Source organism: Oryctolagus cuniculus, chromosome 13, assembly GCF_964237555.1.
Source record: "Oryctolagus cuniculus chromosome 13, mOryCun1.1, whole genome shotgun sequence".
NCBI classification, from domain to species: Eukaryota; Metazoa; Chordata; class Mammalia; order Lagomorpha; family Leporidae; genus Oryctolagus; species Oryctolagus cuniculus.
Genome location: NC_091444.1, coordinates 48,019,758 through 48,033,364, shown reverse-complemented (window position 1 = coordinate 48,033,364; position 13,607 = coordinate 48,019,758). Strand labels below are relative to the sequence as shown.

The window sequence follows — 13,607 nt, the reverse complement described above, 5'->3', positions numbered from 1 at the left end:
CAACAGCAAAGGAAGATCTTTCTCTCTGTCTCTCTCTCTCTCACTGTCCACTCTGCCTGTCAAAAAAAAAAAAAAAAAGAAATTGATTCCAAACTCTGTTCTAACACTTACCAGATATGTTACTTTGCACCAATACTTAATCTTTTCATCATCTTATAGCAGTATTACAAATTCTTATAAAAAATTAAGAGTATTTTGCCCAGAAAAATAATTTTGTTACAAATATAATCCATTATGAAACTAGTTAAAACAGATGAAAGTTTCATCTGACTAATCAAATATAAATACAAATATCCCCCAAACTTGGTTGGATCTGTCTGGAAAACTGAATCATTTTCTCAAATAGTATGAAAATGGTCATTATTAGTCATCACCTGAGAAGAAATCAAAGACTCACTGCCACACATACGCACAAGCACACACAATTTTCAAAGGTGACAGAATTAAAGTATAACAGAAACCTGTAAGATCCCAGTCACTAAACTATATCTTAACATGCTGAATTCTGCATTTACTAAATACTGTATATATCAATCTTGTAAGTTTATGTAAATTAATTTTAAACCAATATCATTTCTTAAAATAGTAACTTGGGGTAGAAAGAAGAAACCACAATTACTGACATGAAAACTGAATCCAAAACTAACTGAAATGAAAAATTATAGAACACAATTCTTTTTCATTACATTCAATCTTAGATTATTGTATGAAAGAAATCATCCTTAAAACAAAAACATTTGTATATTCCCAAAGACAGAACAGAATGAGTACAGAACTGGAGGAATAGTGAGATTTGAAAGGCAAAAATAAAAAATTATGACATTTCTAGAGAAACTGATTTATATCCCTATTAATGATCTTACAATCCAACAACAATCACACAGACAGGAGTTCTAGCTATCAACACTACTAACAAACTATGATTATATTACTGAAATACTAGTATATAGTAAAGTGAGGTTTCTATAAAGTAATTATTGGTGAAAGAACAATTACACTAAAAACATTTACAGTTAAGGAGACTTCTAAAAGTTCGTGGGACATGTCCATGATACTAACCAAAAAATAATTCCATTATTCAACAGAATTTTATACAGACTTGTCACATATAAATGAAAGGATTTAATATTTAAGAATATGAAACAAGGTTATCAGGTTTAAGTTTTCTATTTTAAATTTGGCTGCTAAGCATCAGACTTCACTTTATGTTACCTTTCCCCTCCATTAAAAGCACAAAGATCAAACTGTTCTCAGTTTGTAATTTCTTTCAGCCCTTCTTGTTCTTGTTCTTACTTTCCAGGAAACAACCCTTAACATAGCAAATAAGCCACAAAAGAAGTCTACCTTATTTAAAACCAAGAGCACAAAGAACAGGAATGAAATTTTTTATCCTGCTAACATCAATATAATCATTATAAATTACTACTTTCTTTAAGTTTATTTTGGGGGGAGTATGTGACATTATTCAAGTTTAATATTTATGTTCTCTATTAATATTTTTAAGGTATTTGCTAACTACTGTGATGTTTTCTTAATAATTAGGACAATAATTCTAGAATTAACACAGATAATTTTTAGTTACCATTTATCTTATTTTATAGCTCTTTTCATTCTAAATCAGCTTTTATAAAGCCTCTCTAAATAAAATGATAGGATGTGACTGTTCAAACACAGTGAATCCTATGGTTTCAAGACAAACAGGGCCTATTTAAATAAACTTTGTCATTTTGAAACAAAGATTCAATTGCCAAGTACATCCCAATTTTACAAATCCTATCAATTCCATCTAAATATTTTTTATCTTTTCCCTTGTACACTGCCTAGAAAATTTCACATTTTTCACATTCAGTACCATTACTATTGTCTCAGGCAGCTAAATTGAAGTAGTTCCGCACTCAGTTCAACTGAGAGGTCAATGTGCCTCAGTTGCCTGGAGACTGATGGTTGCTACAGCAGCACCAGATAAGCCAGGCTAAATAAGCTTCAGCTTGAAGGCAGAAAGCATTTACTGCTAGACAGAAATGTAGATGCAGTTGTCTCAGCATGCAGCATTTGAATCTAACTGGATGATCATATTTGTAAGAGACCCATCTTACTGAAACATGGAAAGGGATAAACAGTGAAGGTTTTAATTGGTCTGAATCCTGGATTACTTGCAACTATGATTTCTTTGTTCTTCAGTTGAGTCACATGTTAAGTGGAATTCTCCCTCTAGCTATAAATTTTTCTTCAACACCACTTCCCCCATCCACCTCCTTAATGCAACCCACAAACATAATGAATAAGAAGAAATGAGATTTTGGCTTAAATCAGCCTGGAATTAAGCAGAATAATTAAAACAGATTTTTTCTAAAGACAGAAAAGAAAAACGCATATTGAAACATGCTCATGTGAAATTTTTTCCAAGGTTATAAAGTTATCAACAACTATACTTAATTAAAAGAGATAAAACTACTTCTAATGGCCATTCTTTCATATATCCTGTCACTCTAACCACCCTGAGCCTCTGTTATTATGGCTACTTTACTTTTCTAGCAAAAGGAGCCAAAGAAAAACTCTTCTAGAAAAGTAATAAAACTCTCCTTAGTCAGGTTGAGAGGTTCACTAAATAGTTAACTTTCACCTCCAAAGATGATACTACTAATCATGCCATTGATTTTCTGTGGTGAAGTGTCTGTTATTTATTCGAATACCTGTCTTAATTAGAATGGTGATTGCTTATACCGCACCATTCATACACATGCATTAGAAATAATCTAATGCTGTGCTTTGATGTACACAGCTTACAGAAAATACTGAAAAACTGTATGCATGGGTGTATTCTAAAGGTCTGTACAGTAGAAATTTCACACATATACATAAAACTCGAGTTTACAACAACTAACAGAACTACTTAATCAGTTGTTTATAATTGGACACTTGTCACAATTTCCTGGAAACATTAAAAGACTTATTTTGTAGAGCTTAGGAGAAATGAAAGTAAAATTACAAAGAATTTCAAATAATTTGAAAACTACATACTTTAGGAAACTTAAATTATTGCCTTTAGGGAAGTGGGTGGAATGAAGTGAGTATATGTGTATGCAGCATTGCCCATTACTGTCCTGCTTGGAAAATTTAAAATTATGATTTTTCATACTTGATTCTTGTTAATAAAATTACTTTTGTTGAGACCAAAACTGTGCTGCGGCAGCTAAGCCACTGCTTTTGATAACCATCCCACTTGTGAGTGCTGGTTTGAGTTCCAATTACCCCACTTCTGATCCAGCTTCCTTAATGCAACTGGAAAAGTAACAGAAGGTGGCCCAAGTACTTGAATCCCTGCCACCCATGTAGGAGACCAGGATGGAGTCCTGGGTCCTGGCTTAAGCCTGACCCAGACCTGACTGTTGTTGCCATACAGAGAGTGAACTAGCGGATGGAAGATCTCTTCCTCTCTCTGTCTTTCTCTCTCTCTCTCCATTTCTCTCTCTCTCTCTCTCTCCTCCCTTTCAAATAAACAAGTAAATCTTTTAAAAAAAAAAAAAAGATTTATTTATTTATTTGAAAGGCAAAGTTACAGAGAGACAGAGGCAGAGAGAGAGAGAGAGAGGTCTTCCATCCACTGGTTCACTCCCCAAATGGCTGCAATGGGTGGAGCTGCACCTATCCGAAGCCAGGAACCAGGAGCCTCTTTGGGGTCTCCTACACGGATGCAGGGGCCCAAACACTTGGGCCACTTTCTGTTGTTTCCCCAGGCCACAGCAGAGAGCTAGATCAGAGTGGAGCAGCTGCAACATGAACCGGTGCCCATATGGGATGTCAGCACCACAGGCAGCGGGCTTTACACGCTATGCCACAGCAACAGCCCCAAGAAGTAAAATCTTTGGAAAAAAAAAAATCCTACATACTATTTTGATCTGAAGTTGAGACAAAAGGGGTGAACAAATGAGAGAAATAACATTTTCACCACTACTGACAATATTTTATGAATACTGTATGATACTAAAAGTTACAAAAGGCATTTTAATAAACCACAAACATCCAAAATTGATTCATACTTTAAGTCCAACTTCTTTTTCAATAAAAGAATAACAGCTCCCCTGAAAGCACAATTTTACCTCATAAGGATAAAATTAGCAACCCAAGTATTGCAAACAATCAGCTGGTACACACAGTCCCAATTGTCCTTTCTTATGATTATAATACAAAATGACTATTATTTCTACTAACAAGTTAATATACATTGAAGTATTTAAAAAATTCCTACAAAGTCCCTTTTTATGTGTCTTTAGTCTAATCACAATGGTTCTTAAATATTATCAACTCATCTAGATGTCACTTTGTAGCATCACAGTAATTTACCTGAGTTGTGGCAACAGCAGGGGTTGCAGACGAGGCAGCTGAGGGAGACAGAGCTCCCACTTGCTGCAGATGCCCAGCAGACTGCTGAGGTACATGAGAACTGGAAACAGGAGTACTAGATCCTGAGCCAGACACTGCATTTGGAAACGATACTGCTACATCATTGCTGTTGTAAATACCTGCAAGAAAAGAAATTTTATTTAAATATAACTTGACAATTAAATTTGTCAAATACACAATATTAAGCAATAACAGAATACATAACACTTCTTACTGATCCTTCCTACAATTATAAATTATATTGCTTTGCAGGGGGAAAAAAAAAGTACCAGAGTAACTGAATGAATAAACACTAACTTTTCATAAAACACTGTCTGAAAGAACCTAAATCATTTTTTATTTGGCAAAAATGCTTTTGTTAGTAGGGACCACATCAGGAAGGGCTTTGTAAAAAAAAAATATATCAACGGTTTTAGGAGTTCCTAAGAGTAATGAAAGGTTTCCTAAATAGGAGAATGAAGCAATTAGAGCTGCATAAAAATCATCTGTAAGTGTTTGAATATGCAAATTCAAACACATGATTAAGGATGTCTAAAATGCAAAGAGATCTTATTCTACACAGACCACAATACAGAAAAGGAAATAAAAATGGAATAGGACTAGACTTCAAATTCAGAGGTAAGAAAGAGGCTCAAGAAATTGGTGGGACCCAGCTGTAGGAATACATGCAGTTGGATTCTAGAGAGATTTAGGAAAGAGAATAAACCAGATTTTGAAACTGACTGTATTGTGCATATCAGAAGGGGTGAAGCTGAAGGGAAGAGGGAGAACTAAATCACGACAATGATTTGGACGACTAGATGGTGGTATCATGCACTTCCAAGAACACAGAAAATGGAACACTCTGAGGCTAGAGCTGTGTCACAGTCCATTAAACCTCTGCCTACAGTGCCTGCATCCCATATGGGTGTTCAGTGCTAATCCTAGCTGCTCTACTTTCAATCAGCTCACTGCTATTGAGCCTAGGAACACAAGTGCTTGGGCCATCATACCCACATGGGAAGAAGCTCCTGGCTCCTGGCTTCAGTCTGGCCCAGCTCTGGCTGATGCAGCCATCTGGGGAGCGAATCAGCGGATGGAAGATCTGTCTCTTGCTCTCTTTAATTCTGCCTTTCAATAAATAATAGATCATAAAAAGAAGAACACTTAATGAAAAGGTTTTCAGTAGCACTATGGCAAAGCCAGAAGGGAAAAATAAGGAAGTAGAAACTTTTCATTCAAGAAAAGAGAACAGGAAGAGGAGGAGAAAAAATGAGCATGAGGAAACTTAGAGTTACTAGGAAGAAAATAAAGTTACCTTAGGTTTCAAAAATTGGGAAATCATGACAATACACTAATAACAACAACAACAAAAAAAAAAACATGGAGAAGGAGAGACTCTTTGAGGGAAAAGGAAAAGAGATGAGAGTATTTAAAAACCAACAGTTTGCAATCAGGAGTGATTTTGCCCCAGACGGCAATTTTGACAATGCCTAGCTGTGTTTTCACTTGACAAAACTGGGGAGTGCCACTGGCATCCAGTGGGTAGAAGAGAGGGATGCTGTTGCACATCTTACAATGCACAGAATGATCTCTACAAAAAAGAATAATTATCAGGCTCATGGGAGAGTGAGAAGGAAGATCATGAGAACTTGGTATTTTAACAGGCGAAAAGCAAAAAAAGTGAACCTAAGTGAGCTATGATACAATTTTTTTAAAAAGTTTAGAGAACAATAGCACAAAAAGGCAACAATAATTAGTAATTTATATCAATAGTTCGATTTATTCTAAAAACATGGTTGAATCATAATTAATAAAAGTACCTACAATCTTCTGGAAGGAAACAGAAGAAATGAGACATTTTTAAAAGCCTTACAACTATAACTGAGGCTTCTAGAACTTTTCTATAATTTCTCCAGATAAAAAGATGATTTCTCATACAGCAAGTGCAGTCATTATACACACATCTGAGAACTCACTGTTTTCCAGACATTATTCTAAGCCCTGTGAGGTCTCTGCCTTTAAGAAGCTTAGTGGAAATCAGATAATTAGAAAAATCTGTGATGAATACTATTGGCAAGATAGCCTTTGGGGCTGTTAAGTGCAGAAAAGGGGGTATCTGACCCAGACTTCAAGTGAGGCAGAGTGAAAGTCAAAGAAACTTACTTAAAGAGTTGGTGCCTGGAAAGTTAACTTCTTTCTTTTTTTAGGGTTTATTTATTTGAGAGAGACAGAGACAGAGACAGAGACAGAGACAGAGAGAGAGAGAGAAAACGAACAGAGAGATCTTCCATCAGCCAGTTCAATCCCCAAATGGCAGCAATGACTAGGGATGGGCCAGATCGAAGCTAGGAGCCCCATTTCTTCCAGGTCTCCCATGTGGTTACAGGGACCCAAGGACGTGGGCCATCCTCAGCTGCTTTCCCACTTGGGAAAGCATTAGCAGGGAGCTGGATCAGAAGTGGAACAGCTGGGACTTGAACCAGAGTCTTTGTGGGATGCAGGCATTGGAGGCCATGGTTTAACCCACTGTACCACAGTGCCGGTCCCAAAATCTAACTTCTAAAGGAAACACAGAAGTAAAAGTTAGTTTGGGAACACATCATATAATGAGTATCAGAGCTTACAAAGTCTAGGCCTTCCATCCATAAATGAGAGAGAAGATAAGCAAGCAAGGACCAGAATCAAGAAGAACATTAAAATTTAAAATGTTACAAACCTAGAGAAGCGGCCGGTGCTGTGGCGTAGTAGGTTAAGCCTCCGCCTGTGGCACCAGCATCCCATATAGGTGCTGGTTCAAGTCCCGGCTGCTCCACTTCCCATCCGGCTCCCTGCTGATGGCCTGGGAAAGCAGTAAAAGATACCCAAATCTTGGGCCTCTGTACCCACCTGGGAGACCCAGAGGAAGCTCCTGGTTACTGGCTTCGGATTGGCCCAGCTCCAGCTACTACAGCCATTTGAGTGACACAGTAGATGGAAGATTCTCTCTCTCTCTCACTCCCTTTCTCTGTCTGTAACTCTGCCTCTCAAATAAATAAATCTTTAAAAAGCCTAGAGAAAATTGGGGGAGTCACTGAAAAATTACAAGAAATCTGGCATGACCAGATTGGTGTTTATGAAAGACGTCAATCACAGACGTAGGTTGAAAAGATATTAAGGTGCTGCTGCAATCATATTGACCAGCACAAAAAGGGATTAAACTAAAGAACAGTAGTAATGAGACATAATAAAGGAAAAATTCATAGCACTTCATTGACTAATTATATCTGAAAAATAAAAATGAGAAGAGTAAAAAAGTACTCTTTATCACCAGTAAATGAGAGTGGTGATACCCTTCAATAAATCAGCAGTAGCATCTAAGAGCAGTCAGCTATTTGTTGCTGTGTACAGGTGTGCTACCAAATTAGCTCAGTGAGGTTAATATTGCTCCTATTTGAATGCATGAACAAGCAGAAGTTTAAAGAAATTTGGGATGCAAAGCTATAGCTGTCTTATTTTATAACTGAAACCACTTCCTAATATGAGTATGAGGTTCTAGATGATCATCAGGGGCTTTGAGACATCTGAAAGACATGGAATTCCTACAGTCAATAGAATAAGCTGGAAGCTCAGCACAAAAATCAGACGTCGAAACACTCTCAGAGTTAGAAGCACAGTAAGTAAACTAACAAGACTAAAATGAATTGCCATTGCCTGTACAGTGGCTGCAAATTTTAACAGGCTGCTCCTATTTATAAATTTGGAAATTTCAGATTTAAAAATCTAGATTCCTAATTTTTTTTGAAAAACTGAAAATCTGCCAACATTGGATACCATATTCTGAAATAGCAATATTCTGTCTGGAGCTTTGAACAGGACATAGATGCTTTAATCGGCCACAGTTCCCACTGCTCTTCACTATGACACTCACCTCTTTGTTGATTTATGTTACCTACCGGACCCCTATAAGCATTTAATTTACAACTTCTGATACGGACATTGGGCAAAGCCAGGAACAAAAATGAGATCACCAAGGGAAAGTTCTCAGCATGATCAAGAGAACAGGACTAAAGACAGGACCCTAGAAAATACTACCATTTAAAGCACAAAGAAAAACAGGCCACAAAGGGTAACATAGTAAACTAAGTAACAGAAATCCTAGAAATCACTAAAAGAATTTCAAAGGAAAAGGTCAAACAACTCTACTGGTCATTTAAGATAAGGCCACCAAAAAAAAAAAAGAGTCACCAAATGTGGCAATAAAACTTGGCAAGACAACTCTTAAGAAGTTTCACTGTGAAGGACAGGAAAGAGACAGCATATTAATGAAGTAAATATTTATAAACTGAACATGCCAAAGGAAAGGCATACAGCTAAATAAAAAACACATAAAATCTGCTTACAATATAGTTCATTCAACAAATATTTAGTAATTTTTATATTATTAAAACAGCACTGCAGATAACAAAACAATAGAAAAGAATTCTACCTTTAAAGAACTTAGGGTCTCACAGCTTAAGTCAGCTTAGCTATGAAGATACAGGAGAGAAATACAAGGTACCCTAACAAGTACATTATATAAAGTACAGAACTAATCAAAGAAAGATTCAGATGAAGAGCTAGAGAAACAAGAAATTGGGGGCTAGTGTTGTGGGACAGTGGGTTAAGCCACTGCTTATAATGATGTCACCCCATATAGTGAAGCTAATTAGAATCCAGGCTGCTCCACAACCAATTCAGCTCTCTACAAATGCACTTGGGAAAGCAGCAGCACATCACCCAAATATCTGAGCCCCTGCTACCCACATAGCAGACCAGGAAGGAATTCAGGACTACTGTTCTCAGTCTGGCCCAGCACTGGCATTTGCAGCAATTCGGGAAGTGAAACAGCAGATGGAAGAGTCTTCCTCCCTCCCACCCCCCTGATCTGTAAATCTGCCTTTTTTATAGACATTCTTTTTTTTTAAAAAAAAAAAAGACTTATTTATTTCAAAGGCAGGGTTACAGAGAGGAAGAGAGACCCAAGTGGGCCGGCGCCGCGGCTTACTAGGCTAATCCTCCGCCTTGCGGCTCCGGCACACCGGGTTCTAGTCCCGGTTGGGGCGCCGGATTCTGTCCCAGTTGCCCCTCTTCCAGGCCAGCTCTCTGCTGTGGCCAGGGAGTGCAGTGGAGGATGGCCCAAGTGCTTGGGCCCTGCACCCCATAGGAGACCAGGATAAGTACCTGGCTCCTGCCATTGGATCAGCGCTATGCGCCGGCCGCAGCAGCCACTGAAGGGTAAACCAACAGCAAAGGAAGACCTTTCTCTCTGTCTCTCTCTCTCACTGTCCACTCTGCCTGTCAAAATAAATAAATGAATAAATAAATAATAAATAAATAAAAGAAAAGAGACCCAAGTGGCCACAACAGCCAGAGCTGGGTTGATCCAAATACAGGAGCCAGGAGCTTCTTCAAGGTCTCCCATATGCATGCAGGGGCCCTAGGCACTTGGGCCATCTTCTATTACTTTCCCAGGCCATGAGAAGGGAGCTGGATGGGATGTGAAACAGCCAGGACTAGAACAGGTGCCCATATGGAATGCAGGCACTACAGGCAGAAGCTTAAACTATTACATCACAAAGCCAGCCCTTTCCTCTCATTTTAAGGCAGAAGGACTTAACCTTGGAAATACAGTTTTGGAAATGAAGACAACTAATTTCCCATAACTACCTTGTACCTCAGGTATAATTTACAGAGCATCAACAGTTTACTTAGACCCCTATATAGTTCTTCACAAGGCAAATAATGCCCCTTAAAGTATTTGTATATGCTTTTATTCAACTTCACTCTTTTTACATCTTTTCCAAATCATATACTATTATAATCCAAAGTAATGTGACATTCACTGGAATATACAGAACTAAATCCGATAACACACAAGTTTGAAGAAAATAAACTTATTCGTTCAGGATACAGAGTAGAAATATAACAGGGCTGATGCTGTGGCACAAGAAGTTAAGTCACTAACTACAGTACTGGCATTCCATACAAGTGCTGGTTCAAGTCCTGGATGCTCCACTTCCAATCCAGCTCCATGCTAACGCACCTGGGAAAGCAGTAGAAGATGACCCAAGTGCTGGGGTCACTGCACCCATGTGGTAGAACCAGATGAAGCTCTTGGTTCCTGGCTTCGGCCTGGCCATTGCAGCCACGTGAGGAGAGAACCAGCAGACGGAAGACCTCTCTCTGCCTCTGCCTCTCCCTTTCTGTAATTCTGCCTTTCAAATAAAAAAATTAAAAAAAAATTTTTTTGACAGGCAGAGTTACACAGTGAGAGAGAGAGAGAGACAGAGAAAGAGTTATAGACAGTGTGAGAGAGACAGACAGAAAGGTCTTCCTTCCATTGGTTCATTCCCCTAATGGCCGATCCGAAGCCAGGAGCCGGGAGCTTCCTTCTGGTCTCCCATGCAGGTGCAGGGCCCAAGCACTGGGACCATCCTCCGCTGCCTTCCCTTTAGACCACAGTGCTAGCCCCTGTTCTCTCTCTTTTTTTTTTTTTTTTGAAAGATTTATTGGCTGGCGCCGTGGCTCACTTGGCTAATCCTCCGCCTGCGGTGCCGGCACCCCGGGTTTGCCGGCACCCCGGGTTATAGTCCCGGTTGGGGCACCGGGTACTAGTCCCAGTTGCTCCTCTTCCACAACAGAGAGCTGGACTGGAAGAGGAGCAATCCAGCTCCCCGCTAATAAGCCTAGGAAAAGCAGCAAAAGATGACCCAAATCCTTGGGCCCTTGCACCCTCACAAGAGACCAGATGAAGCTCCTGGCTCCTGGCTTCCTCCTGGCTCAGCCCTGGCTGTTGTGGCCTTTTAGGGGGTGAATCAGCAGATGGATGATCGATCTCTCTCTCTCTCTCTCTCTCTCTCTCTCTCTCTGCCTCTCCACCTCTGTCTGTAATTCTCCCTTTCAAATAAATAAATAAATCTTTAAAACCGAGGAAAAGAGAATAGAAATAAAGATACAGAATGATATGGAAATGGCAATGACATATGGATTCACTCACTCGTTCATTCATCCATCCATATCTACCAAACAAATATATTGTGAGTAATTACTAAGAATCAGGCACTGTAGTAGGAGCAGGGAATAAAGTAGGGAAAAGACAGGTAAGATTGCTGCTGTCCTGGAATTTAAAATGTAATTAGGAAGGCAAACAATAAAACAAATACATGAATGTAAACTCTAATCATGTACTATGCTAGAAAAACCGAAAGATACCATGATAAATTAGGAACTAATAAAGACATATCTGAAGAAATACATTATAGATTCCAAAACGGTGGAAGTTATACATGTTAACTGAACAGATGAACAGTTCTGGGCCAGGCAGAAGCCTGGAGGCTGGAACTCCATCCAGGTCTCCCACTTGGGTGGCAGGAGCCCAATACTTGTACCATCCTCTGCTACCTTCCAAGGTGCAGCATCAGCAGGGAGCTAAATTGCAAGCAGAGCAGCTGGGACTAGAACTGGCACTCATAACTGGTTTCACAGGCAGCGGCCAAACCCATCATGCCATAATATAGCTCCTATGCTGTACTTCTATATTCTACGCCCTGGTGCCTCCTTCCCATCATTGCTCTTGTGCTTTGGAGGCTTTATCAAGCAAAATGAACGTCACTGTGATACTGCAACAATTGATCAGATAACCAAGATAGCTACTAAATAATACACAAGCAGGCAATGTGTACGGCATGGCTATATGGGACAAAAAGATACCCAGCAAGGATAGAACAAGACAATGCACAACTTAATCATGCTATATAAAGAAGCAAGCAACTTAAAATTTATGCATTGTCTCAATTTTCCATTTAATATTTTCAAATCACAGCTGAAAATGTTGGTGACAGAAGTGAAACCATGGAGGCAGCAGTGTTGGCATAGCAGATTAAGCTGCCTACAATGCCAGCATCCCATATTATTGCAAAATTCAGACCTGCCTGCTCTACTTCAGGATCCAGTTCCCTGCTAATACGCCTGGGACAGCAGCCGAAGATGGTCCAAGTGCCTGGATCCCTGTCACCCACCCAGGAGACCCAGATGGAGTCTGGGCTCCTGGCCAGATTTAGCCCAGGAAGCTGTGGCCTTCAGGGGAGAGAACCAGAAGGTGGAAGACCTCTCTGTCTGTAACTCTTGGAAATAAAGTTTAAAAGTGAAATAAATTTAAAAAAAAAAAGAAAAAAGCAGAAACATGGATGAGAGAGAACTATGGTACATATATTTTCTATTTCACTAAAAAATCTTATAAGATGCTATAATATCATTAATTACGTAGAGTTGCATGGTTGGTTTCACTTTGTAATTCTCTACAAAACTCATGTGCACCTTGTACCAGTACACAATACCAGATGCCAAAGATACTACAAAGAAAACAGACCACCCCTTCTTTCATGAAGCTCAAAGGTGAAGGAGAGAAACATTAATCAAACAATTAATTCATGCTATGATGAAAAAAACAGAATGTGCTATGACAGAATATGAGATTTTCAGTGTAAAATAGGCCTTTTGCAAGGAAGGCCTAAACTAAACTAAATTGAAGCAAGTCAGAGAGATAATTTCTGTGTCTTTACCTGCCCTTTTCCAAATAGCACCCTATTTTCTATTAGGGAAGTACCCCTCAAACATTTCATATACTGTAAGCTCATGGAGTGAACATGTGATCTTAACAAAGAAAATCTAACTGTTCCTCCTAGGAATTTAAATGTTGAATATGCATTCAAAATGCTTGAAAACTGTCAGACCTGAATTTGTCTAATGGTAGTAGTATTAGGAACCTGCTAATTAATTCTTGCTTATCTAACCATTCAAACTATTCCTATTTGTATCGTTCCAGAGGATTCAGACAGGATTTTTACCATTAATTCCCGAAATGACAGCTCATCTCCAAATTCAGGGGAGGGGGATTTAAATTTTACAGAACTGACTTGTCAGGCTTATATACAATAAACCCACCATTATAGTACAGTGTAGTGATTTAAGTCAATGCTAGTACACTGTTGCTGGGATCCATTTTGGAGTGCCAGGTCAAGTCCTGGATACTCTGCTTCCATTCCAGCTTCCTAATGCATCTGGGAAAGCATAAGATGGCCCAAACACACAGGACCCTATCAGCTAAGTGGAAGACCAGAATGGAGTTCCAGGCTCCCAGCTTTGTCCTGGCTATTGCTGCCATTTGGGGGGGAAAACACACACACACACACACACACACACAC

At 39.1% G+C, this 13,607-nt stretch overlaps 1 protein-coding gene across 50 annotated transcripts in view; it reads right to left on the bottom strand.

Annotated features, from left to right (window-relative positions):
• Nucleotides 1-13,607, bottom strand: part of MLLT10 (MLLT10 histone lysine methyltransferase DOT1L cofactor) — a 217,488-nt gene that overhangs the window by 27,569 nt on the left and 176,312 nt on the right. For 36 of the 50 annotated variants that reach the window (XM_070055479.1, XM_051820635.2, XM_051820633.2 and 33 more), the window contains 2 exons: nucleotides 7,103-7,225; nucleotides 4,345-4,523 (listed from right to left, as the gene is read on the bottom strand). In XM_070055479.1, the coding sequence (XP_069911580.1) occupies nucleotides 4,345-4,523; nucleotides 7,103-7,225 (302 nt within the window). The remainder of the gene's footprint in view (nucleotides 1-4,344; nucleotides 4,524-7,102; nucleotides 7,226-13,607) is intronic. The other 14 variants (XM_070055509.1, XM_070055507.1, XM_051820675.2 and 11 more) reach the window with 1 other exon arrangement.